Source organism: Phocoena phocoena, chromosome 17 (assembly GCF_963924675.1).
Source record: "Phocoena phocoena chromosome 17, mPhoPho1.1, whole genome shotgun sequence".
NCBI lineage: Eukaryota > Metazoa > Chordata > Mammalia > Artiodactyla > Phocoenidae > Phocoena > Phocoena phocoena.
The window spans coordinates 37,159,305-37,186,857 of NC_089235.1; the positions used below are offsets into that span (position 1 = coordinate 37,159,305).

General features: G+C 36.8%; 1 protein-coding gene across 1 annotated transcript in view; it reads right to left on the reverse strand.

The window, feature by feature from the left end:
• Window positions 1–1,295: 1,295 nt before the first annotated feature.
• Window positions 1,296–27,553, reverse strand: part of RUNX1T1 (RUNX1 partner transcriptional co-repressor 1) — a 109,110-nt gene continuing 82,852 nt past the window's right edge. Inside the window, exons 7-11 of the mRNA XM_065895623.1 lie at window positions 26,203–26,288; window positions 25,461–25,662; window positions 16,441–16,509; window positions 11,243–11,433; window positions 1,296–2,012 (exon numbers count right to left, since the gene is read on the reverse strand). Of these exons, the coding sequence (XP_065751695.1) occupies window positions 1,737–2,012; window positions 11,243–11,433; window positions 16,441–16,509; window positions 25,461–25,662; window positions 26,203–26,288 (824 nt within the window). The 3' untranslated portion in view covers window positions 1,296–1,736. The remainder of the gene's footprint in view (window positions 2,013–11,242; window positions 11,434–16,440; window positions 16,510–25,460; window positions 25,663–26,202; window positions 26,289–27,553) is intronic.

Consider the following 27,553-nt stretch of genomic DNA (forward strand, 5'->3'; position numbering starts at 1 on the left):
CTGACTTCCCTTTTTTTAAGAATACTGTATAACCTGGCATTCAGCAGTGTTAAAGCTGTCAGTCTACACCTCAGCATTTGGAGCTCTAATGATTTATCTTTTTTTTTTTTTTTTGTAAAATTAGAAATACTTAAACAACCTTACAGCAATACGCATGCACTGTCTTTTTTTTTAAAGTAGGATATCTTGTTATTTTTTAAAGTCCCTAATAATGATTTTTCAATGAAAAAAAGAAAAAAGAAAAATTCCACTACTACTCTATGCTACAGCTAAACTTGGTGAAATGGCTCTAGCATATTTAAAAAGAGTTTGCTCAAAAAAAAAAAAAAGCATGCCTAGGGAGTCATTGTGACAGTGCAAAATACATTTATGTACATCCCTCTTACAAAAACACCAATATGTTAGCATTCCGTGAAGCATGCTGGTTTTCAGGAAAAAAAAAAAATTCTATAAGAGAATGAAATAGCAGCTCCGAAAGATAGCCTTTTTCTTTCTTTTCTTGAGGACAACCAAAAAAAGTCTTTTTTTTCCTTTTTTCTTTTTTTTTTTTTTTTGAACTACTAGAGAAATACCACTAATACATACAGATATAAAAGCAGCATAGAAAGATACAGGTTTCTCACCAACTAGGAATAAAGAGACTAAATGTGGGCACGTGGTTAAACTACAACGCGTCTTCACAGTCGTCCAGCACGTTTACAAGAAAAACACCATTGGGAAACCTCACAGGACAGAAGTGTTTTAACACCAAGAGAACTACTAGTTTTTAATTAAAAATCCAAACAGGGTGGGGTTGAAAAAATTTAGAAAGGGGCTGGAGCTGGAGCCATCATTTTTAAAAATTATTTTTCAATATAAAATGAATGAGCTGGAATAGACCCAATGTCTTGCTCTGTGGAACCTTGCAAAAGTGAAGAAACGTTGAGGACTGTTTAGGGCAGCTGGCTGGTGTCAAAGCTGCCAGGATGCTAACAACTGCAGGCTGAGTCTCTTACTTTGTGTGTGTGTATATATATATAAAGGAGCCTTTTATGTTATGGCATTTTTTTCTTGCTGCTGTATTCACATATCCCACTGCAAATCATCTTTCATTTTTCCTTCTGTTGACCTGGATATTATTTCTTTTCAGAAACAGGAAAAAAACCGAACATCTGTGTCTCCTTCCAATATGCTACACATCTGCGCGTTTTGTGGCGGGTCTTCAAAGTTCAGTTAGCAACCCACGGACGCCATTCATCTTCTTGTTAAAATGTCTACTGCTGTAGCCAATGCTCATGCCCTTGAGGGTTTTCCTCTTTTTTTCCATTATTGTATATAAAGAACATTGTGACTTTTAATGTTAGCATTTTTGCTTTCAACAGCAATTAGCAATCTCTTGGTTTGCTGTTTGGTAAAGCATCGGTTAATGAGGTCATCTAGTTTAAAATCCCAGCTACTGGAAAATAACAAGGAGGAGGTCAAATCTATCATTTCATGTTATATTTTCTGCTCTCTTTTCAGTTCTCTAAGGAAAAGAAATCTCTGTTATCCACAGTAAGTCATTACGACCCGTTACTGGCCCTCTGTTTTACTAACGCCTCAAGATACAGTTAGGTTCTCTCTTGCTGAAGTACTGAACCAGGATAGTCCATCTATAAACAAACAAACAAACAAAAAACAACTTTGAGCATCTGAGGATGAGGAATTGGTTTCACGTTGGTTGTGTTGTCTTTCCTCTGACAGTTCTGAGTGCACATCTAGCGAGGGGTTGTCTCTATGGTGGAAGGGGTCCCCGGGGTGGTCGACCTCGGGGTGGCTGCTGGTGGTGTGTCCATCGGGCTCCCGGCCCCACTGTTAGGCGTGACGGAGGAGCTGACAGCAGGCGTATCCCCCTGCTGCTGGGCTTGCAGGGTCTGTCCACAGATGTGGTGGTGCTTCTCCCAGTCTTTGTGCTGGCAAAACGAGCCACAGTATCGGGCTGTGTTACAGCCGCTGCAGGTTTCACTCGCTTTACGGCCACAATTCCAGCAACTCTATTGGAGAAGGCAGAAGAAAGTGAAATTCCAAATTATTACATTGACCAGGCTAAAGTCTAAGGAAATATGCTAGACAGCACTACCCCCTTATTTTTCAGAACTATGAGAATGAAAAATCCAGGTGTGTATGTGTACACACACTAAACACCCTGAAGATGCAGGTTTTGGTGTAACTGCCCAGATTTTTTGCCAAAAACTATTATGACTTCTAGACAAACTGGATGAGGCTCTTTTCCATTTTTACTATAAAACCCCTTCCCTTTAGGTTTAGTTATCTTCACATCTAAATTCTCTGTTCACCCATATTAACAACTGCGACATCTAAATTTTCTCCTTTCTAATACGACTACCACCATGGAAAGACTCAAAGATAGCACTCCTGGCAGAAGCTTCTTCCTTCAAGACACTAACACAAAGGGACTATGAGGATGTTCTATTAGATTCAAAGGAATATAATGGACTAGATAGAGGATTCTATCCTCTGCTCTACCACAGACCAGAAAAAGTAGGGCATGTGTTTAGCTCTTCCCACTGCAATCAGTTATTCACTGTACCTGACAACCAAATGGTAGGAAAGTCTCGAAACAATCCCCTTTACTTCAGCTCCCTAGAGATTGGATCCTCGGTTTGTTTTTTCTCTGATATATTTTAAGCACCCACAACAGTGCCTGATATATATATATATAGTAGGTGCTCAATAAATATTTGTGAAGTTTTAGGACCCTAGCAAGCCTACTGCCAATCTCCACTGGTGCTTTCCAAGAAGTGAGAAAAGCAGAAATGAGGCTGCCTCTGAGATAAAACACATTGTGAATCTGGGGACAGACATACTAGAGATGGAAGAACCCCTAAGTGGGACAGATCCTGGGGAATGAGGGAGTGTCAGGGAGGAGACTAACAATGACAGTGCCCTAAGGACCCTTCCAGGAGAAGGGGGAACCTCAGGAAGCCAACTTGAAACGTTTGTGCTTCCTTTGGCAAGACCATCCCCAATGTGAAATGTTATAGCAAGTGATCTTATTAGCTTTTGACATTAATCCTTTTATCCTGTATCTGCCTTGGTTTTATTTTCTTGCAAAACAAACTTCCGACTGTAATCTGGTAACCCCAACCAGCTGATAGTATGTAGCTGTGTCGCAGTTAAAATACCTTTTTTAAAGCCCTGATATATATGGATATTAAAAATCTCCCCACTATGTTCCCTGCAATTATTTTGCTTTCAGCATGTTGGCTGTGTGGCTTAAGGTGGGCTCATAAGCCTATTAAAAATGCCCCAGTGGAATGTCAGCCCATCACCCTGGTCTGTGTACAGCTTCACCACTGTGCAAAATATGCAAAGCAATTTTTAGCACTCATTCTAATTTGGCTAAAAACTAAAGGAGCTCCTAGAGTCTTTCAAGTGCTGGAAGCCTAAAAACTCAAGAACTACAGCTTAAAACTTTTAGAAAGAACTCAGCCCTATGTTCATATTTCTTTACCATTTAGAAATTATGGCCCATGAAGGGAAAAAAAAATTAAAACTTTAAGATCACAAACACTGGCCAATGGAAGGTGTTTTAAGTGAACATAGCTGAAGAAATCTAGAAGCTTGATTTATATGTTAATATCATAAATAAAAATGGAATTAAAATTAATAGTACCAGAACAAAGTAATTTTATTTTCCTACTTCCCTTTAATTTAGCCAGGAAAATGTCCCAAAAAATATGTACCTCTGATCAGAGGCTTCATTACCAAAATTAGAAGCCCTTCTTTCTCAAAATTAATTCAATCTTATTGCAAGGACAATGGTTCCACAAAGGCCTGAACAAACATGGGCCTGGCCCACCCTCCAGAGCAGCGAGGTATGACACTCATCACTCAGGAAAGTTGACTTGCTTGAGCTTTAGGCATTTAGAATAATGCCAGCTGGATCCTGGAACAAACTCAGAAATAAGTGAAATTCCTAAATAACATCAGAAAATCCCAATTAGAGAACACAGACCCAGATCCAAAACAATATTTTAAGGAAATTAAACATCTAATCTGAGTTAAGTGGCTTCTTTAGGAAATACCCTGGTGTGAGTCCTATCCGCTTTCTGGCAGAGGCACATCTTGGCAGACACAAGGCAGTAACTGCCCAGTTCTCAATGGCTCCTTCAGATTGAAATCAGATGTAGGCAACCTTCTCAATTTAAGTTGATTAAACACACAGACTAAACCAGGTAATTACAAATGCATGTGTTGGGGAATGGAAAGAGGAGACAGAATGGGGACTTCTTTATTTTTTAAAGTGTTTTCAAAGATGGGAACAATTTTACAAATAAAAAAGTGGAATTGTGCCAAATATAGAAACAGATGTTTTGGATTATGAAGCTGCTGGGAATGGAGCCTTTTTGCCTAGCATTTCTGGATTCTGACCCAGGATTCAAGGGCTCTGGCTAGTTTTACCTCCAGTCCCACTCCGAAGTTGTTCAATCCCATTCATTTACCACCCACCACTGAGACAAAAACAACCTTTGACTTTAGGAAGGTGCAACAAAGAGCAATTCAAATGAGCCGGTGGGAAAAAACCTGCATATTTTTATTGCTGTTGACATTGCATTGCCATGAATGTATAGGGAACTTAGCTCAAGTGTTCAACCAATGGAAACCCCCAAAGTGCATATTCCTCTTTAAAAACTCATTAGAAGACAGACACAGCAATTTCTATTAATTTCTCCTGGGTGGCTCTACCAAATTTCCTGTTAACTAATCCATACCTGTAAGACTGATGCCTGACCACTGGCACTTGGCCTCTCAACCATCACTTCTGGGAACTGTGCAATGTGCAGAATCTTATGAGTACTCTAATTTTAAGTTTCTAAGCTTTCTGCCATACACAAAGGTGGAAACTGCAAATTGTGTATGATACCCAGGGGTGTAGCTGTAGGGCAGGGATTAAGGTGGTCAATGGCTTAATCTAATTTTATATTTTTCAATTTGTGCTTTTCATATTCAGGTTAGTATTACCTGATAGTTGCTTATTTCTTTCATTCATTCATTCATTCATTCATTTTTCATATAACTGAGCTTCCCTTTCAGTCCTCTAAGCAATGATGCTGGTGACTGAATTACCAAAATAGTACAGAAGTCTCGAGAATACCATTTCATAGCAAATTTCATTCCCAAAGCCCATGGCACTTTATAGTCTCCCTTTATTTGTGATAATATTATTCCCTTTTCAGCATAAGGAATGTTTTCCTCCCTATTATGGGAATCAGCAATTGGCCAAAATTAGGCTAGCACTCAGATGAAAAATAGGAGGCAGACGCAACCCTCCCTTTTCTAAATGTACTGGTACTACATAGGGAAATGGAAATGATGAGTTGAAGCTTTGGGTGCCAAAGCTGCATGTCAAAGATTGTTGATACTTGTTTCATATCAGCAATTCTTTTTTGTCCCTAAGAACAAAATTATTTCCTTCATCTTGTTATTTTAGATAGAGAGAGAATGGTCTTTCTGTCCTACCAGCAAAATAATATCCTTTCTGGTTCTTACTGTTGGAAATTCCTTTTACCAGAAACAAAACATTTTCTCCTAAAAAGCTTCTCCAGGTCTCACACACCTATAATTCTCCAGAAAAACCTTTGCACGCAAGTGATGTTCAATGAATAAAGTAGAATGATTATAATTAAAATTCTCAAAATGTAAATAACTTTTATAGTAAATGATTTGCCTAGATATGAAATTACATAGGTAAGGTTTGATTCACTCAGGTCTTTGCACTGCAAACCAAATACTCTTTCCAAAATGCCACGCTTTGCCAATTTCAGATCTTTCTTATAGCCTGTTTTGGCAGGAATAAGGTTAGGAGGGCACTTCAACCCTGAAAGTAGACAGAGGTTGAACCAGGAAGTTGGAACACCAAAGACAAGGTATCATGGTGTGTAATGGAAATGGCTTCCAATTTTGAGTGGCTCCAGTCACCCTTTCTTGGTTTTTCACTTCCAACTATATCACTTAGTGGATTCAGAACTACAGGCAAGTTACTTAACCTCGTAGAGTGACAGTACCTATAAAGTAGGAATCATACGATAGGGTTATTCAGGATTATGTCAGTGCTAACTAAAGTGTCCTGATGTTCGGTGGGTCCTGAATAAATGGCAGGAACTAACACCACCTCCTCCTCTTGACACTGGCTGAAAGCAAATGAGACTACATACCATCTCTGCATGGCACAACCTTTACAATTAGAAAGCTCGTGGCCTTGTGCCTCCCTTGATAGGCATTGACAGCTACACAGACGGAACATGAGCTTACTTCCACTTATACGTCATTAGTGGCCAGTTACTTTTTCTCCTTCCTTGCTGCCCTCAGACCTTCTGATTTACCACTACTGACCTTTTCCCCCTTCCTCCTTTTTAAAAAAAACTTCCCTTATTGAAAGTCCCTCTAACTTTGGTTTCAAGATAATAAAATTCTGTTGCTTATACTATAACCTCTTCCTCTTCTAGTTTTTCATTTTCCCCTAAATACTTGGCAAGGAGGGAAGTTGGCATAAAGAAAAGAAATATCCTTTCCTTCCTACACTCTACCTTGGCAGTCATGGTCTTAAACCATTAGCTGTACAAAAATGACTCTCAAACCTTCCTCCAGCCTTCATTTCTTTCCTGAGCTGCTGTCTCTTGTTTTCAATTGCCTGTTCTGTAGCGCCACCAGGATGCTCCTCTGTCACCCAAGTCAGTAATCCCTAAACCTTACTCTGGTGTGGTCCTTTTCAGTCACTGGCAACGCTCAGGCCAACGACTTTGTCATCTCATTGGAAACTCCCCTGAAACCTCTCAGTGCCAAACCCTACAGACCCTGCTTCCGCCATGGTCTCCCTTCCTTTCCAATCTCACGGTTACTATTCCTTCCCTGCCCTTCCTGTTAGAATAGCTTCTTAATTGTTTTTTATTTTTTCTCTCTTACATACTCACACTGCTCTTTATAAGGCGACTTGTTTATAAAAGACTTCTACTCATCTTATTTGTACCTCTCAACCACCTTGCAAAGTGAGTTATAAACATTATCCCAGTTTTATAGATGAGAAAAACCAAAGTTCCAAGAGGTGAACCACTCCATATCATTCCAGACCATCCAATACACCATGAACATCTATGGATTCAGACAGCTGGTCTTTTAATAAATGAAACAAATAAGCAAAAATCTTAGGTAACATAGAATCAGCTCATACTGTGAGAGCTCCAAATTCTTCTGGGGATCGACAGGTCTGATCAGATTGTGAGGTTTTAATGGGAGCCATGCTGGGAGACTGTGTGTAGTAACTGTGTGGTGACTACCTCCTACTGAGTCCACTTAGTCCATCCCCAGAGTCTGGGCTGCACTGCACAGGATCCACTGGGGATGGCTCTATTAATTCTAGAGGGGGTAATGAAGATGAACCTGTGAGAGTGACCTGTTCACACTATTAGGGCTCAGCAGGTTCTGGAAACAAAGTTTAAAGGTTCAGTCAGTGTTTCTGCTTAAGTGCCACAAAACCACCCAATATAAGCGTGTGCACTTCTGCATCTATCTAGGAATAATGAATAAAGACTGTTTCAATCACGGGGAAAATATCACTTTAGTGGCTTAAACTCGAAACTAACTATTGGAACAGCACAACTATTTGCTCTCTGTTCGAGGCTCAATTCCAGCCATGTGCTTTGATCCCCTAAGCCAGAACAAGTTACAGATCTCAAAGAAAAGCTGTGGCAGGTTCCTTTTGAAATAGTCCAAATCTAACAATATTCACTGGAAAAAAAGACTCTATATGTTTACAGATAGGAACCAGAAATGAATATAGAAAAAATTTAAATGGTTGAAGATGGCCAGATTCACTGAATTTCCTTTCTTTTGATTTATGCTAATGCTAGCATTACATTCTTGATGAAATATGTAATACACGTTAAAAGAGAAAGTACAGAAAATGTCATTTGCTTGTGTCTGCCTAAGCAGTCCAGTGTCATTCTAACGGTTAGTAATAATGATTATTAGTCTATAAACCAAAGTGAAATTAGAGAACTGGATGGGAACACCCTGAAGGAGTCGAGTGTACTGCCGTGTAGCTACTAAAGAAGTGGCCTGAGAGGCAGGCACCTAGGCTGAGGATCACCATGCACTCTCCTGGTTTTCACATTAGACAGCATAAACTATTTAGGCCTTTGTGCTCTATCTGCCCTTTCCAATCTACAAAGGAAATCTGTCTGTCTAGCTGAATTAAATAATTGATTTGAACTTCTTAAAATGTTTTAACTTTTGTTGTTTATGCACAAAAAAAAAAAATGAAGAAAGGTTACCTTTCACAAAAAACCACTGGGCAGATCAAAGCCAGTAAGTTTTTAAAGGTTTAATGCTTAAGGAAGATCACCTGATGTGTACACCCCAAACTCTGCATGTCTACTGAAAAACCACAACTCTCTCCCTTCCTTGTCAGCTGGCCAATCATCAAATCCTGCCCTTTTTTTTTTTTTTTTTTTTTTTTTTGCAGTACGCAGTCCTCTCACTGTTGTGGCCTCTCCCGTTGTGGAGCACAGGCTCCGGACGCGCAGGCTCAGCGGCATGTGAGATCCTTCCGGACCGGAGCACAAAGCTGTGTCCCCTGCATCGGCAGGCCGACTCCCAACCACTGTGCCACCAGCGAAGCCCAAATCCTGCCCATTTTATCTCATGGGTTCAATTTTCTCCACCCTCAGCACCACTGCCAACCATCTTCATCCAACCATCTTCCTCCTCATCTGTATCCTGAAACAGATCGGTCCCTCCTTTTCATTTCCTCTCATCTCTCTCCACACTGCAGCCTGAGTGATCCTTCCAAAACACTCACCAGCCACATAGTCATCTTGTTTTCAAAGCCTAGCAAAGCTTGCCTTCCCATCTTCCCTGCACGAAGGCACTGACGTGCACATGGACCAAAAAAGCAGTGATGAGGCAATGTGGGGGTGGGGTGGGAGGTGGGTGGAAGGTGGCTGCTGAACAGCTCCTGATTATCCTTAAGTATCAGATGAAACAAAATTTTTTCCCAGAAGCCTTTGCACTAAACTCTACTAAGACTCATAATTTAGTGATCTGACTCTTCTAATGAATTATAGTGAACAAGAAGGTAGGAACCACTGTATCTTCAGTGCCTAGCACTGTCCCCGACACAGAATAATTTGCTATTGACAGAATAAATAAATAAATGGATATAATTTAGAGTAATATGTATCAAATAACAAACTGCCCTGGGCAGGTTGCAAACCTGATTTTTTAAAAAATGTCCATAGGGTACAGTTTTAAAATCTGTATCCAAAAATGACCTTCATGATGCTTATTTCATTGTTCTGGAACAATGTAAGGACTGACAGCATGCTGAGAGCTCCAGCGTGGATCCTGCCAACCCCTAGCTGCATGACTAGCCATGTGAGCTTCCTCACCTGCAACATGATAAAATGATTACATCTCAAGGTTCTAGCCACCGTGTGAGATGAGAAAACCAAAGCTTTTAGAGGTTTAGTGGTTTTCTTGAAATCACAGAATTATAATAGATGGAGCCAGGAATTAAATGTGGCTCTCTGGCTCCCAAACCTTTCCTCCTAGCATAGTCTACTTTAAAACCCTTGAGAAATGTCACCGAAGACAAGGGTAGTGCTATTAAAGATCAGTTTTTCAAGATACCCAAAAAGAAAGAAAGAAAACAGTTACTTTAGAAGATCACTCATAGCTAGGTTATTTCATCCTATCTACTATTTCTAGTTACTGCTCGATACACCATATTTTTATAATGCTCAATACCAGTGTCAAGCTCATATATTTTTCTGGCTAAATATTAGAAATAAAGGTACACAGCTTATAGATACTAAAGAAATACAGCATTATTAGCCAAATATAAAGACTTAATTCTCAATTTCTCCAAGATATTTATCTTTAGAATTTAGTGACCTATAAAATACTCTTAACATGCATAACAGCCCTAAAACGTTCATATGAAAGTGATAATGTTTTAATGATGGCAACAACTGTGCCTCACAGTATTACTAACTTGAATAGAGCAGGACAAATTCTGTCCAAAAGATGCTAATAAAATTTGTGTTTTCTTTCAAAAAACACAAAACAAAGTCTTTAAATATCTTAGCCCTAAGATGCCAGTAAAATTGAATTTATGTCTAGTTTAATTCAACAATGGAAAAGTCTGCAGTTAAAGGGCAGATACACTTTCCTTTGTCCCTCTTTTCCCGAGAAACTTTCAAATGTTGAAAATCAATTGCTTTTGTCCCCTTGTTATTCATCTGCTACACATTAAATAGAAACTCTGGGTATCGAATAATTCCCACAGGGTCTTTCATCTACAGACAAGCCTGGTACAAATTAAATTCTTACTCTCCTTCACAAATTGTAGATATGTGTTTTAGTGGACCGTTGATTTATCAGCTTATGCTGTTGCTAGTTCAGCATGGTGTGACTAGCTAACTGTAGTCCTTATCTAAGGGTCCTTTGGGTTGGGGATTGTGGTGCTGTGTTAATGCAGAGCATTACCATGTTGCTCTGACTTTAGTCTCTGTTGAAAGGCATTCTGTTAGACACTGTGTTTTAGTTACTTCCCAGATCCTTCCGCCATTTAGGCTACGTGTTTATGTGTTTTAAATATACTGTAATAACACTAAATAATATTACCTCTGGCAGTGATGTTATGGTATGAAATGACTATCATAATGGTTATTACAAATAATGTGCAAAAACAGACTGTGCAGAAGATCTCTTAGAAATGTTTAATTGATGCAAGCGTTGGTTTAGCATTGGACTTCAGAACCAATAGTTAAGGAAGTGACTTTGATCCCTGGCCTGCAATATGTCTTCACACTACACAGCTTACACAGGGTCTCTCTCCTAAATCCCAGCTGTTAGAAGGAAACCACACACATATGCTAACACACACATACACACAACAGAATTCTGAATCTAAATAGTGCTAGGAAGTTCTAAGAATTTCACTTTAATCTGTTACCCACCAAATATATTAAAAACCTTTTTTGGCAGTTGTTCTTTTAGGCCTTTAATAAAAACAAAATTTGATCAGCTCTTGGTCAACTCCACAAGTGCCAAGCCTCTCCGAATGACTCCAATTCCCCCCACCAAAGATTTGTTTGTCTCAACTCCAATATCCGCCTTTACTTGTGATCTCCTGAAATCGAAAAGGTCCGCCCTCATTAACGGAAGCATCTCCCCAGGGAGTCTTCCATCGGCACCTCACCTCGCTCGAATCTTCCTGCTGGTTGATGACAGCGAGAGCATCCTCCGCCGCCTGCCGCTTGGCCTCTGCCACCGTGCGCTCCATCTTGGCGCGCTCCGAGGTGATCATATCGTGCGCCTTCCGCTCGGCCTCGGACACGGCCTTCTGCAGCTCGGTCATCGCCTGCCGCTTCACCTCGTTGACCGCCTCCTCTGCGTGCCAGGCGGGCCAGACCGGACAAGAGAACAGCTCTCTGTTAGCGCGGGACCTGGGCTACGATCGCTGTTACACAGAATGCTAGACAACACGCATGACTTTCATCCCAATTACTGGGCAGTTCTTCCAGCTGTCTAAAGAACCACATTTTGGAAATTCATTTTAAGAGAGCAAAGGGTGAGATTTTTTCCTTTAATTTACACTCCTGGGAATATCTTTTAAACTACTGTAGCATCACTACAACTTTTCTACCAAACTAGTACCCCAGAAAGGACTCTGAGACCAGACTAAGTAGACAAAAGGCGAACATAACCGCAAGAAACCTGCTTGGATAATTCAGACACAAGAAGAAGGTGTTTTGCCACAATGCAATAGGTTAATATGAACACAGGGAGTACAGGGGTAAAGCTTTCAGGGAAAGAAAGGAAAGGAACAGATTTTACACAGACACATATGTAAATGCAAAGTTATTTTGCTAGTAAAAGATACAACACACAATAATGAAATTAATTTAATGCAGCCCTTTTAAAGAAAATTGAAGATGAAACATACAGAAGATCCAGCTTTTCTTTTTCTTGTCATTTCCTGAGTAATGTGGACATATGACTCTATAGACTAAATGGTAGGGATTTTAAAAAAAATCATTTTCTCATTTCCAGACTTTCAGCTGTTGTCCATCTACTGAATCAAATATAAACAGTCTTGCATAACCAACTGTTGCACTAGACAAATATAATTGAATCATACTGCAGGCCAAAACAATCAGGCCTGACTACAAACCTGCAAGGTGTCAAATTAGCTCTTTATTTTTGGCTGTGGAAAGGGTGCAAAGATTTGACTAATGTACAACATAAGATTGACAACTAAAACAAGTAATTTCCATTTTAAAAAATTAACTGTTCTAATTAACAAGGGAAAATATCCTCCCCCTGAATTAGTTTATCTAATTTTCATCTTTATTCAAAGCAAAATGACAATGATTAATTGAAAATTTAATAAGCAGTAATTATTAACTTGGCAAACCTACTACCAATTAACACTCTATTAAAACTAATTATGACATGTTTCATTCAAGTGTTTGCACTTAATTGTTTCACTCACTTGAAAAGCACCTTAATTAAATGTTCTATTTAATTAAAAACATAGATTCCTAATAAAAATGTTTTACTGTAGATAAAAAATGTTAAGAGATGCAAATACTCCTACAGTTCCTTAAATTTCTATAGTTATATTTCACACATCCATAGTTCATGACTTGAGGATCATGAAGAGCCCTCCACTAATAATTAACCATGGTGACTTTTGTAGCCTCCACCATTTTCCCAGAATTATTTCTGAAGTTTGTTTATTCATTTGTAATTACTGTCTGCTAGATTTTATAAACTAAATTACAGGGAAAGATCCAGACTGGAAATATTAACTAAAATATGTTAAGCCTTTGTTGGTTGCTTTAAGATATGTATTTAAAATCTGAAAACAGAGCACACTGCAGAGCTGGCAGCACCTTCTTCACCAGGAGGTGAAAAGATGCCTTTATTATCCTATCATAAATGACTTGGGGCACCAGGGAAGCACTGCCCTTCTAACTATACAGTCAGGGTCTAATTTGGTTTGAATATTCAAGGTGAATTAAAATTCTATCTAAGTGCTAATACAGGACAATAATTTTTGCTTACGATCAAAGCTGTAGCTTGACTAATTGTATATGCAAATCAGGCAATTTATATTTAAATTATGCATTCCTATTCTAATCCCACAGGCACATACAGATCAGCAAAGAGAATTGGTAGGACATGTGCAAGGTGCTTGAATATTTATTACCAACTGCAAACATTCACTGATTGTTTGAAAAAGAAATATACTGAAGAAAATAGTTGCAATTTAAAAACTATATTTATGGTAGACTTTTCCCAATTTTATAAAGACCTTTAAACTTCAGAGTGTGTTTTGTTATCTTTGCGGTTGCTTTAAAAAATACTACTTTTAGGGGAAAACTGATATGGCCTTCGACATTTGTTAGGACTCCAAATATTTAATATGTATATCATTATATTATATTGTATTATTGGGATTACATGCAAACTTTGAATACGGTCTGTAGGTTAAATAATTGTGTTGTATGAATGTTAATATCCTGATTGTGGTAACTGTACTTGTTCTTAGGAAATGTCCTTGTTCTTAGGAAATACACACTAAAATGTTTACGGTAAAGGGACATCATGTCTGCAACTTACTCTGAAGTACTGAGGTGAAAAATATAATGCACAACAGAAAAAGAGGGAAGGAAAGAGGAAGAGAGAAACAAAAGACATCAAAGCAAATATGGTGAAACAGGGAAAATTGGGAGAAAGGTATATGGGATTTGTTTTTACTATTTTTTGCAACTTTTTCTGCAAGTTCGAAATCATTTCAAAATAAAATGGTGCAAAATATTACATGATGTACTTTCAAGCACAGGATATACTTTTTGCAATTATAATTTTCTCTGAAAAGAAGATGCATGGGCTATAGTACATTGAATTTTAGAGCTCTGCCCCTTTGATATCTTTCAAATGCTTTAAACTTGATTTTATTTACTTATCTTTTGTCACAAAGGTAGTGTATAATAGTTTCATTGCAAAGACACACTTTATAGGTTTTTTCCTAGGGAAAAAAAATTGCCCACAGCCAATTTTAGACTTTTGCGGGGGAAAAAGCTTTCAAATTTTAACAGGCTGAGTGTAGATGTCCCGTTGTGCCTTTGGTGTTCTCCTCATGTTGGAATGCCTTGACACTTCGAACACTAGAAATGCTTTCTAAGAAGTCTATAAAGATAAATATTATAAGCAGTTACTTGAGACTTCCAGGTGAAACTGTCACCTATACTTTAGAGATTCAATATACTCCTTAAAATTTAGCATCTATCCATAGAAAACAATTCCCAAACTGTTTTTATGCAGCAGATTAGGGATATCACTATCCCTAAGATAGTGATAAGAATACAAATTTAATGGACACTACTTCCAAGTCAGATTTTAGACTGAAGACCTAATGTAGATGGATAGGCACATATTAAAAATATTTGAAACATGGTTTGATAAGGTTTAACCCTTCTTAGAGAATGCATGGACACCACATAAACAAGGATTGCTCTTTCCCTCCTCTCAGAGTCCCCATGATGCAAAGTACACCCAGAACTGGTTTCGGAAACCCACAGAACAGACAGTGAGGAAAAATAATAGTGGACTCAATAGATTACAACATGTCAAGTTAAAAAAAAAAAAAAAAAAAACTGATTAAGTGGAAAGTACATAATGAAGTTTTGAATCTGCTTCCAAATGCTTACCACTTATGGTAGGATTTCCTTTGTGCATAGCTATTCAAGTTGACTTTCCAACAAAGGTGGTATATTCAGAAAAATCTGCTCTCACTTCACAGCAGTCAAACAAAGGCTTGAGTAGATAATAGCACAGAAGGAATTTGGATTGCACAAGACTTCACTGTCAATTTTTCTTTATGAACTATCAAGATTTAACTTAAATACACATAAATAGGGAAATGCAGAGATTCTATCCCTCAACATAAAAAGTCATCCTTGTGCTATCCAAAATGGCAACTCTTTGTACCTATTATTGGAATAAATTGAACTGACAGCTTAAAATTGGGGAAGAAAAATGGTCAGAAGAAAGATGTAGCAATTCCTTCTCCAGGTAGGTGGCACCCAGCACATTTTAACATCTTATGAGTATCCCATGACTATTATCCTGGTAGAAAATCTTCTTAGAGGCGATGCTCTAAATCTGGTAAGACTATACAGATTATATATATATACACACACACACACACACACATAAACCTTAACCTTTAGGCTGTGCAAGAGATCTTTCTCTGGTTCTTAATCTACACTGCTATACTATCAGATTTTGAAACTCCTTGTCACACTTACAAAAAGAGTTATTTCTTAGAAAATTCAAAAAACAACCACAAAACTCGAACAAGAGCCAAGGGACCAGAGTCACCAAGTTGCACAGAACTATAGACATAGCTGTGTCAAATCAAAACCCAAATAGAAATCTTCTGTGGGAAAAAAAAAAAACCTTTCCTCCTTGATTGGGGTTCTCAGCCCTATACCCGTCTGATCGTCTGCAGAAACAGCATTTTCCAGTTTCTCAACTCAGACAAACTATTTTAGCGGTTGAAGTTATAGTAGCTCAAAGCCACATTATGTATTTGCAATGTCATTTTTAACTCTTGAAACAGGTTTGTGCTTTATCTCCTGAGTTGATTTCTTTTTAAAAATAAGGTTTTGGCTCAACTTTTATAGTGCTGGTGTTCTACCAAGATTCTGCCAGATCTGAACTTCTTTAAGCCCAATAAGTCAATGAGTCATCAGAAACTTAAATCTACTTCAAAATGCAGAATATCCCTTAATGAAAATCAGATAGTATACATGGAAAGGAAAAATAGAAATTTAGCAACTTTGTCATTTAACTTAATTTAGTTCTGGTCATTGAATGTTAATTAGCACAAAAGATCAACTTTAAAAACTGGTTGTAACCATAAAATTTCTGAGTGCCTCAGCAAGTGAACTAGGTTTGCTGTGATACATTTAAAAAGAATTCAGGAGATATATGTCAATTATACCCCAATTAAAAAAAAATTAGAAGAGAAGGCTGAAGTAAAACACCAGACTTTGTTTTCATGGAGGAAAAATTGCATGCAATCTGAGACCTCAGGCTTCCAGCCTGAAACCATTATAGCCCCTGAAAAATGGGGTTTATAACAGAAGCATCACCAGACTCTCATTACAGTAGCACTAGCAGATGCTACTAAAATAAAAACTATTTCATGTTCTAATCAGGCCTGGTTTAAGAATATTCATCAGGATTTTTAAATTTTGTGTGTGGGGGTTTGTTTTGTTGTTGTTAGCAGTAAAGTCCCTTCTTGTCATTCTTCACGTCACTTCATTAACAACTGCACACAGCTGCCAGAACACTAAATTCGTGTTTTTAAACAATTCTTACCAGCTTTCTTCCAGATCTCCTCTGGCACATATCCAGAAGCAGGCCTGTGAAGGAATTCCCGATGTGCATCTATGAAAAGGATAAAAATTGGTGGAGAGAGGAGGAAAGCGCCATAAGCACTGTTATGTCATTACACAGGGTAGAAGCAAGCAATGCCCACTATCTTGGCTTCTCTACAAAAACATAGTTTTATAAGGCTGGGCATCTCACTTCTAAAAAATAAACAAAAATAGCAAGACCAGTCATCAGAGCACAAGGAAAACAGGTCATTGGTCTAAATGCCTTGTATGCTCAAAGCCAAAACAACTCTAAATATTTCATTATACAATATGATGTTTGGGAACACTGTTCCCAACACTCCTTAAGTATGGGAATTTCTATGGGTATATTTTATTTTATTAAAGAAAATAAACTGTATCTGGTAATTTTCTTTTTTTTTCAAAGTCAAATTGGTAGTTAGAAAGTCAAATGTTAGGGTAACATAATTTTCACACAGCTCTGATTCTACCACCTTTCAATAAATAGTGAGCCTGACTCCATGGCTAACCGGCTCTAACAATTACTTTAAAAAATCTTGATGAGCATTAAAAATTCTCATAAAAATTAGATCATATGGATTTGACATGGATGGAAGCAAGAAAGAATCATTAGAATGGATTCACAGATAGCCAGTTGACCAAATATAACTAGTACATGACATGATTTCCAGAAAAAAAAAAAAAAATGAAGTTCTACTTTAAGTGAAATGCTGTGCTTTTATGCTGACCAAATTTTAAAAGTTTGAGAAAACGGATCATAATAAAGCTGATGTAGGAATGCTCACCTCCAAAATAACATCTTCATGAAAATGACATGAAACCTTTTATATATGTTTTTATATATGCTTGAAAGTAAAGTGTACAGTCTTTCAGAGAGAAAATATGCACTAAACTTCTTCCATACTGGATTTTCAAATGAAAGTCTATGTATTTAGAAGTTTGAGGGGAAGAAAAAAAAAATCATTTTAACTTTTATAAATATAGCAATCTTTCAACCCATGATAAATTTCAAATAATTGAAGTTTTCTCTACATGTATAAAAAATGTTAAGTAGCAGACTTTTTAAAGAATACTCTATCTAATGTATGGTGAAGATCAAAAGAAATTCAGTCCAGTTTTCTATATTTTATGGAGCTACAGAATGAGAAAAGCACAATCAATTTAGCTAAGTATATCATTTTATATTTGAATGCCTTAGACACATTTGAATATTTTGAATCCTTCAAGGGTACATAGATTATCAGTTGGCCAGAACATAAAATTTCCACAACTATTCTGAATTAGCAAAACCTTATTATAGCTTAGTGAAGGGCATATGGAAACTCTCTGTACTATCTCTGCAATGTTTCCTTAAGTCTAAAATTATTCCAAATATAAAAAGTTTATTTTTAAAAGTTTACGTTATAATTTTATGACTACTTGATAATCAAATGGACTGGAAATACCCATGCATTCTCATGTACACATTCATTTCTATACAGTAAATGATGAAAAGCAAAATGTCTTTAAGTAATTTTCATTTGCTAAAGAGCTTGATAAAACCGTTTGATGCATATACGACTTCCAAGAAATATCACGTGCCTAATTAGATTTGTCAAAATTACCTTTCACATCATTATAAAGTGCAGTCAAGTTCAAGTTCACATTTAGCCACATGACACAGTGAAACAGAGATTTACTTAAGACAACTTTTAGATATTTATTTTTAGGAGAAAAGACTTTGGCTTAAGAATAATTTACTGGATAAGAATAGATTTGTAAAGTCTGAAGACAAACAAAAAAATGCTTTCTCCACAGTAGCAAAAAAAAAAAAAAAAGAAAAACATTTTTCCATTTATTGGGTTAAGGAAAGAGTTATAACTTTATAAAAATTATTTTTTAATGGACTATTATTATTATAGGGAACAGGAAAAGTGACATTAAGTTAACCAAATACTAATTACCAGCCCTAGGCAGCACAGGCAGAAGAGTTAGTTCTAAAGCCCAGAGAAGGTGAATCTTGGCTTTGCCACCTGCTCTCCCTGTGACACTGGGCAAGTTAGTTTCTCCATGTCTCATCACCACATCTGTAAAGTGGGGACAATACTACAACATTTGAGATTGCTGCTGTGAGGACTCAGCGAGGTACTTCCTACTACATGCTTGGCATGGCACATCCTAAACTCTGATTAGATGTTAGTGCTACTCCCATCATTATTATTTAGCAGGTTGCCCAGTAAGAATGGATATACAGTCATCCTTTGGTATCTGAAGGGGACCAAGATCCAAGGATGTTCAAGTCCCTTCTATAAAATGGCATAGTGAATAGTGCTGCTCTGAACATAGAGGTCCATGTATCTTTTTGAATTGCAGTTTTATCCAGATACATACCCAGGAGTGAAACAGAAACAGACTCACAGACATAGAGAATAGACTTGTGGTGGCCAAGGGAGAGGTTGGGTGGGGGAGGGATGAATTGGGAGCTTGGGGTTAGCAGATGCAGACTATTATATATAGAATGGATAAACAACAAGGTCCTACTGTATAGCACAGGGAACTATATTCAATAACCTGTGATAAACCATAATGGAAAAGAATTTTTAAAAGAATGTATATATATGTATAACTGAATCACTGTGCTGTACCACAGAAATTAACAACACTGTAAATCAACTACACTTTAATTAACAAAAAAAAGCATGGTATTTGCTTTGGATGCTAATTTGTTTGCTACACACATCCTTTCCTATACTTTAAATCATATCTAGATTACTTATAATTTATAACACAATGTAAATGCTATGTAAATAGCTGCCAGCACATGGCAAATTCAAGTTTTGCTTTTTGGAACTTTCTGGATTTTTTTTTCCCAAATACTTTTGATGTGTGCTAGGTTGAATCCATGGATGTGGAACCTGCGGATACGGAGGGCCAACTGTATACTTATTTCCTTATTTAAAAAAACTAAGGTGAAAAGAGCACCGTAAAGTTTCTTTTTTCACCCAGCACTGACATCCAAAGGGCACAAAACTTTAGACAAAACAAAACCATTGAAGAGGTTTGGATTAAGTAATACACACCAGTAAATTTTTACTCCCTCAGTACATGTCACTTGGGGAGAGAAGTTATGTCTATAGTTAGCAATTCACTGTCTGAACCCTTGATGGGAAGTCCTCAAACTTCTTAGATGATACTATTATAAATTTTATTCAAACTTCATGAATAGCCCCCAAATTTGCTCAAAGAGAGATAACGTACTGGAGTCAACTGTGCACCCACCTTCCCGTGTGCTATACAGTCGGTATAGATCGTGAGGATCCAGATGCCATACGGGAAAGTTGTGCTGTATTTCACCTTCTTGGCTACATTTCCCTAGAATTCTCAATGATACATTGTCTTATTCGCATAGAGTCAAACTCCACCTAACCTAGAACCCTGATAGAAGTACCAACTACAATCAAGCAAAAGTTTTCTTAATCCTTTCCTACTTTATAAAAGAAAGTGGGTTTTTTTTTCCTCAAAATGCTGCAGAATATAAAGGCAAATAAAATTTTTATATAATATACACCTATTTACATATATATATATATATACACATATTTTACAATATCCCCTCCAGTTCTAAGTTACTGTGTCCTAGCTAAGCATCAGATGTACCAACAGAAAGAATGAAGTGATGACAGTAGAGGTACTTAGTGCTCAGAAACTATTTTGATTCACTGACAAATACTACTTTAATAGCTACAGAAACTGAATGACTAATTTAATATTTTCTCTTCTGATTAAGTAGCAGCAATAACGGAGTCCACATATGCAAAATCGAGTTTAAAAAACCAAAACAAGGCTTCCCTGGTGGCACAGTGGTTGAGAGTCCACCTGCCGATGCAGGGGACATGGGTTCGTGCCCCGGTCCGGGAAGATCCCACATGCCGTGGAGCGGCTGGGCCCGTGAGCCATGGCCCCTGAGCCTGCGTGTCCGGAGCCTGTGCTCCGCAATGGGAGAGGCCACAACAGTGAGAGGACCGCGTACCGCAAAAAAAAAAAAAAAAAAAAAAAAAAAAAAAAAAAGTGAAAAACCAAAACAAACCCTGAAATTGATCAATATTACAAGAGACAACTTCTCTCTTAAGACTTTCTTATTTTAGATTATTGGTGAATCTAGACAAACTTATGCAAAACATTCTAAGGCTCAGATTCTGAAGAAGCTAATTTTTAACCATTAAATCTTGACCACCTATAAAATGTAAGTTGCTGTAAAATAGATGGTTGTTCTAAAATGCAGTGGTGAAACAAAAACAGAAGAGTCTGTATGAGATGGTTTAAAATGTGAAATGTATACGTATGTAACTATTGAAAGACGGAAAAATTATAGAAAAGATTTTATAAATTAAGTTTAGCTTACTCTGGGATGCAAACTGCTTGGGGATGAAAGAAGAGGAGGAGGGGAGCCCCCAGAAGATACATCTATGAAATGAGACCAAGTCGAAGTGGGGGAAATGTTTTAAGAAATGTGAAAAGACAGAAAAAGCACTCTATGATGTATGGAAGAGATGGAAGATGCACTACACTTACGACAGATGGAGACCATTGGATACTAGATACAGCAAGGGCCGCCATCAATATACATGAAGGGATGAGCTGATGGCCTTTGGAGAATCAATGTGACCTCATATGACCCAGGACAGCAATGCTCAAAGCTTGGCAGCACCTATGTTATGGCCTTCATCCTGTAGTGGGCAGAATGAGGCTGTGATCATGATAATATCTATTACAAAAACCATCAAAAGAAAGGAAGGGTTAAATGAGTTCATCTTTAGAAATGTTACTTATTTTTGTTTTAAAGGATAATAAATCCAGAAATCTCAACTTTATGTTCAGAAGCCCAACCCAACCTAGAAGCCAAGAACTACATTAGGATTTTCATCTTTAACAATAAAAATACCTAATGCTGTAGGAGGCAACCATCTCTTCTTGTTTTTCAAAGATGGACATATTTAACTAGTAGTCACGTCTTTTTTAACCCAATATACTAAATATAGTAGACTCTTTAAAATACAGTAGGCACTTTACATTAGGAGCTCAGATGCATTGTCTTGAAATGAATTTCATGATGTAATTTAAAAGGAATCAATACAAGTACATAAAATCTAAACTTTTATATGCAGATATACTCTGAATAACTTGTTTGTGGTTTTTATAATCTGAGAGTATAGAAGTAGAAAAATATATTCCTTTGGATGGGAGTAAACTATTTTTCTATAGCCCTGTATTATGAATTAGTGTCCCAAAGGTATAACAGATTTACTGTATTTAAGATGGAATTCCCCTTTTCTTGTTTCTGTGCCTATTATATAAATTAGCCACCTAAACATTACTGCTTGGAAATACCTTTGGAATGAAAAAATATCTAAGAATCTACTATAATTTCATAAACTTGTGTGCCAAGCAATAACACTAATTTTATGTACGGCTCGCTACTCTCTAAACTGTGAGATTGCATGTTAGAAATCATAATAATAGCTATTACTTATAGCACATCTACTATGTGTCAGGCACTGTCCCATATGCTGTATAACTATTAACTCATTTAATACAGAAACACCTATGAAATATGTATTGTTACCATCCCCACTTAACAGATGAAGAAACTGAGGCAGAGAGTTACTTGCCAAAGGTCACAAAACTAGTAAGAAGAACCAGGGATTCAGATCCAGACATATGCTCAAACCCTGTGCCTTTAACTTTCATGCTAGATTTCCTGAGCATTGAGACAGTTAATGAGAAACTCTATAATTCAATCATGTGACAGTGATAAAACTTGTCAGCCAAAGGAATTTTAAAATATTAATTTCTGTACCAATTACTTGAGGCAGGAGGTGGTATTAATTCAACAAACTTATGAAACTCTAAGCCTTCTGTGAATGATCAAGTTGATGTATCATTTCATTTAAAACAAAAACCTCTTTCTGAGGTTTAAAAAATAGTTTTTAAATTGTTTAAAAAAATTAAAAATTGTTAAAAAAATAGTTTTCTAATTTTCTTAAGACTTGGATATTTGGAGTTTTTTCCTGGAAAGCAAGTGAGTTATAATAATAATACAAATAATTAAAATCTATTATTTCAAGGAAAAGTGTATTATTTCAAAAGTCCTTTAAGATAACAACCTGTTTTTGACTTAAAGAGTAGAAATAACATTATGGACTTAGTGTGTACTCAGCTTTAAAAGTGTTTAAGAGGCTACTCATTTAAAATAGTCTTTACTTAATATCTGGGGTGAACTCCCCAAATTCAATTAGTAATAGATTAATTATGTTATCTTACCAATCCCTCAAACTGACTTAATACTATGGATATATTTCAAAAGCGAGAATGGGAATGAGTTTAACAAACACAACACAACAGTTATGGAAGTTACATTTTTCTCTGTACAGTCACCAAATACAATTTAAAATGCTAAAAATGAGTGTATGACTAAATGTTGTCATTGTTTCTAAGATAGGAATGTGACTAGGGCAATGTTTTGAACCAAAGATATCTTCTATAACATTATTCTGAAGGTCTCATTTGAGACCAGACAGCAGCTTAAGAATTAAGAGAATCCAGCTAAAGGAAACACATGCAGAATAATCATAGGATATGGAGCTCTTAGGCATATCCATATGCCTATATCCATAAATCCATATCCATAAATTTATCAGTCAATATCCTTAATCCTTTAATTACACACACTAATACATTCGACTCCAAAGCCTAAGAGAAAACCTCAGAAAGCACTTCATGTAAATGATTGTGCCCCATGATTACAAACTACCTGCCTTATTTATAGCCATAGCCCAGCTCACAAGATGGATGGAACGCGAAGACTTCAGGAATCTACTGGCAAAAGACACCAGTGAAATATAACTGTTGGATGCTAAAACTTGCATATTGTGTGGCTCTTGACAGGTTCTCCCTATGGCTGTGGTAAGTTTCTTTAAAACGCAATCTAGGGTTCTGTGTCCCTAAAGAATAGGACTGTTTTAACAGAGTCCCAACAAAGAAATGAACTACTTGTAGTCTTTGAAAAATACAATCTATAAAAGCTTAAAACCAAAGCGATCTCTCTTTTACCAAAAATATGAATTCATTAAGCATCATTAAAAGTAATGTAATTTGTGTACTCTTAAGGAGTTTTTAAAACCAAGTTTATTCTTTTGATTACATAACAGGGAAACTAAACCTAGCTTCCTGGAGAACGATGAACACTTGCATCACTAGAATGCGTGACTATAGGTGATTATATGATAACGGTCCTATGTTCAGTGTGCTGAATATAACTCACATAGGTCTGAAATCCTATCCATTTCTGAATTTTTTCTTTTACAATAGACAGCAGATAATATTAATCCTGTCAGTGCAGAGGACTGAATTGAGCGGCCTGCTGGTATGACCACTAGCTATCTCCTTGCCTATCTCTTCCACTAGCTTAAAAGTTCCTCAAAGGAAGGAATTAAGAGTATTTTTCCTTTATTACAGTGCCTAGCATGATGCCTGACACACAGTAAGCCAGGTTCAACAAATAAGCACTGACTCGATGAATTTGTTCAATAGAGCCAGCTAAAATGGATATTTTTACTCCCAAAGTTTTGTTTAATTTAAGGCTCTCAATTTTTGCCTAGATTGGATGATTACAAATACTCTCTTTATTATTATTATTATTAGCCAATTTTGTTTCACAATACAGAAGTAAAAAGCAAGATGCTTATTCTATTCTAAACAGTTTGGTTTAATTTGGTTCAAATTAAACTTAAACCTATTTTCACTGCTTGCCTTAACGTAAGCTAACAACACTTTTCTCTTTAAAATATCCTTTAGAATAATGTTTGTTGGGTAAATTAAATGACCTGGAATCTTCCCTTATTTAATACTTATTATGGCAATAGACATTCAGGGATTAGCAGGAATCGACGAACCTAAGTGCAAAGGAAACTTTAATGACTAAGAATCATTTTAATAAAAAAGATAATGTGATCAATAGCCAGATAATATACTTCAAGTTTTAAATATTTGATAATCAGCCATGGATGATAATGAGGCCAAAGTCACGAGCTTAATCTGCACACAGGTAATTAGTTTTGTTTTTACAGCATGGACTGTACCCTAACCTAAGCTAGGTAGCAGGTGTGGGGCTAAACACATAAGAAAAATGAGATGAGAGAACAGGGGTCAACACAAATCCATCTCCATTAAGTTGACTCAGACTGTATATACAAGTAGTGGCCAGCGACGTAAATGACAGTAGCTTATTATTAATTTAGGAAAAAGTCCACAGGCCACTCAAAAATTATTTCAGGTTCAAATTTTCTTTCCATATACTTGGGATTACATTCTATTTATAACCCCAACAATTCCCAAATCTCAATACTAAATACGGCTACATGTACACATTCAATTTCTAAAGCATTGCTGTATTAATAGTCCTGTAAGTTACTAGAATTAATAAAATCACAGTTAAGCAATCTAAGTTAAGGTCATGGAAGAGCTAAATCTGTATCACTAATTTTCAAGTGGCACTGGGCAAACTATAGAGCCCTTAGGTCTCTTCCTGGAAGCGTTTTGAGATAAATTACTCTCAAACACTAGGGTGCAGCAGAATTCCCCGGAGAGCTTGCTAGAAGCTCCAAGCCCACTCCCAGAGATTTTGTCTTTGCAGGTTGGAGACAGGGTCCAAAGAGCTATTTTATGAAGGAGCACGCATTTTAGTGATTCATGTGAAATTCTGGTATAGCTTTGAAGCTTTGTCATAAGCCCAAAACATTAACCTAGAAAAGGAGTTTAATTTTTATAACTGCCTCTTTCTATGCCAATCTGCCTAACAGACAAGACATATTTGAGGATATAAAGTGTTTATTGTTCTACAATTCCCTGTATAGCCTTTATTTTTGAAAAGACGAGTTAAAAATAAAATCGGCATTAATAGCATAAGAAGTATCTGTTCAATACGTCCATCTGAAGAAAAGATACCTAACGCCACTGGGTCTGGATTGACAGGACTCTGCTGCCTGGAGTGGCTGCTGCTACCGCTGCCGCCCTTTTTTAAGTCCTCAGCATCGCTGTACCGCCGGATCCAGTAATTCAATTCCTCCCGGTCCGCTTCCTGACATCGCCTTAGTACAGTGAGAGATCGCCTTGTTTTTTCTACCATGTCCATTATGCAGTTTAACAGCTATGGAAGAAATGGGCAGGGGGAGAAAGGAAGGATATATTATCAATCACCACAACTCATAGACTTTGGTGGGTAGTGAAACAAACTATTTTAGGACAATGAAGAATGCTATTTTATTCTGAAGGCTTCCGTCTAATATTTTCAAAGGTTAGATTTGACACAGAGATCCAATAGATGAGTTAACTCAATAGGAATGAGAATAAAATGTGGGAGGCATGACAGGGATATTTCAGCTGAAGTAAACCCATCTTTCCAAATACTAATCCCATTACTGGATAAAATAAATAACTCTCTACAAATAAAACAGCAGCCCACTGATCTGGCTTTAGGGAATCCTTTCCATGATCTAAACACTTCTCTTATATAAGTGGCCTTGATATCAATTTAGAAATCAAATCCTATATTCTACTTTAAACATTCTCATTTATTACTTTTTCAAGGATGGCAGAAAATACCTTCAAAGCATCCCCACACTTTTATCATGTCACCTCACTCCAGCTGTTTTCAAAACATTTTTTGAAATGATTACCAACATCTTACATGGTCAAGATGTTTCCATTCCTCTGCCCATTCTCTGTCTGTCAGTCTGTGATCAATCATTTCTTCTTGACGTGTGCCATGCAACCCTATAAATATGAAGAAGGTTGAATCACCCTAAAACATTAAGGACATAATCCATATGCGCACAGGCACTTAGCAAAGACTATGTGGGCAAACTAAAGGATGTGAAAATATATTCGATTTTTGAACGGAGGCATGAGTCATATTCAGATTCAGAATTACCTCATGGGTCTCTCATAGAATGATAAAATGTTAGAAAACTAGAAGGAATTTTAGAGGTCATCTGGTCAGAACCATTTCTTTTACACATGAAGAGATACCAAGCCCTGAGCCAGTTATCCATATAATGTTCCCTAAGTGAAAATATAAATATATCCTGAATCTTAGTAAATACAAGAAACCACAAGTATACATTAAGTGGTTTCAAAGTGTGGCTTTCCTGAATTAAAAACGAAGATAGCATAAATTGTTTTACATGAATAGGGATATGCTTTTCTAAAACAAGCACGGTAAAACTATTCCACATTTCAGCATAGTATAAATGAACACAATCCTATTACATACACCTTCATGATAAAATTAGGCCATGAAGAGAGGGCTTGCATAACATAAAAGCAAAATATACTCATTCAATTTATCAAAAAGTAAAAAATAAAAATAAATTGGACATCCTCTATGAAAACAAAATCAACATACCAGATATAATGTTGGACAAATACCATAAATCCAAGCTAAGAAATTAAAAATCCTAATGTGTAGTCCACAACATAAATATTAATGCTCTTTAGCATCACAGTTAAGATGCTACCATGAAAAGGTAATAAGGAAACACTTACCAAGTGAGAACAATAGTAACGAACATGAGCAATTAGCCAGGATACTTATCAAAATAAAAAATTAATGTGTCTTCCTAAAGGGACAGGGTGAAAGAAAGGGTCTAATCAGAGATACCTAGAAACGCGTGGCTCTTCTGACAAATTGTGTAAAACACCTCATGTTCTACTATCAAGGAAAGGCACTAGGCTATGGCAAGATTTTCCATTTTTAAACAATTAAAACTATTTATTTTAGTTGCCAGTTCTCACTGTTACTCTGGATAGCAAATTAAGTTTGACATGGTTTAGGCTTCTATAGACACCTAGGCTCCTTTTCTGAGGGAGTTATGTAGGAGTTAAATGACAATAAAAGCTATGAGACACTGCATTCCACTTTTTGTGAAATCCGAGTGGTTAGAAATCCCCTTTTAGCTGATTAAGGGAAATAAAGATAATGAGTCATATGACTTTTTTCAGCCAACCATGAAAATACAATTTCATTTATAGCTGATGGA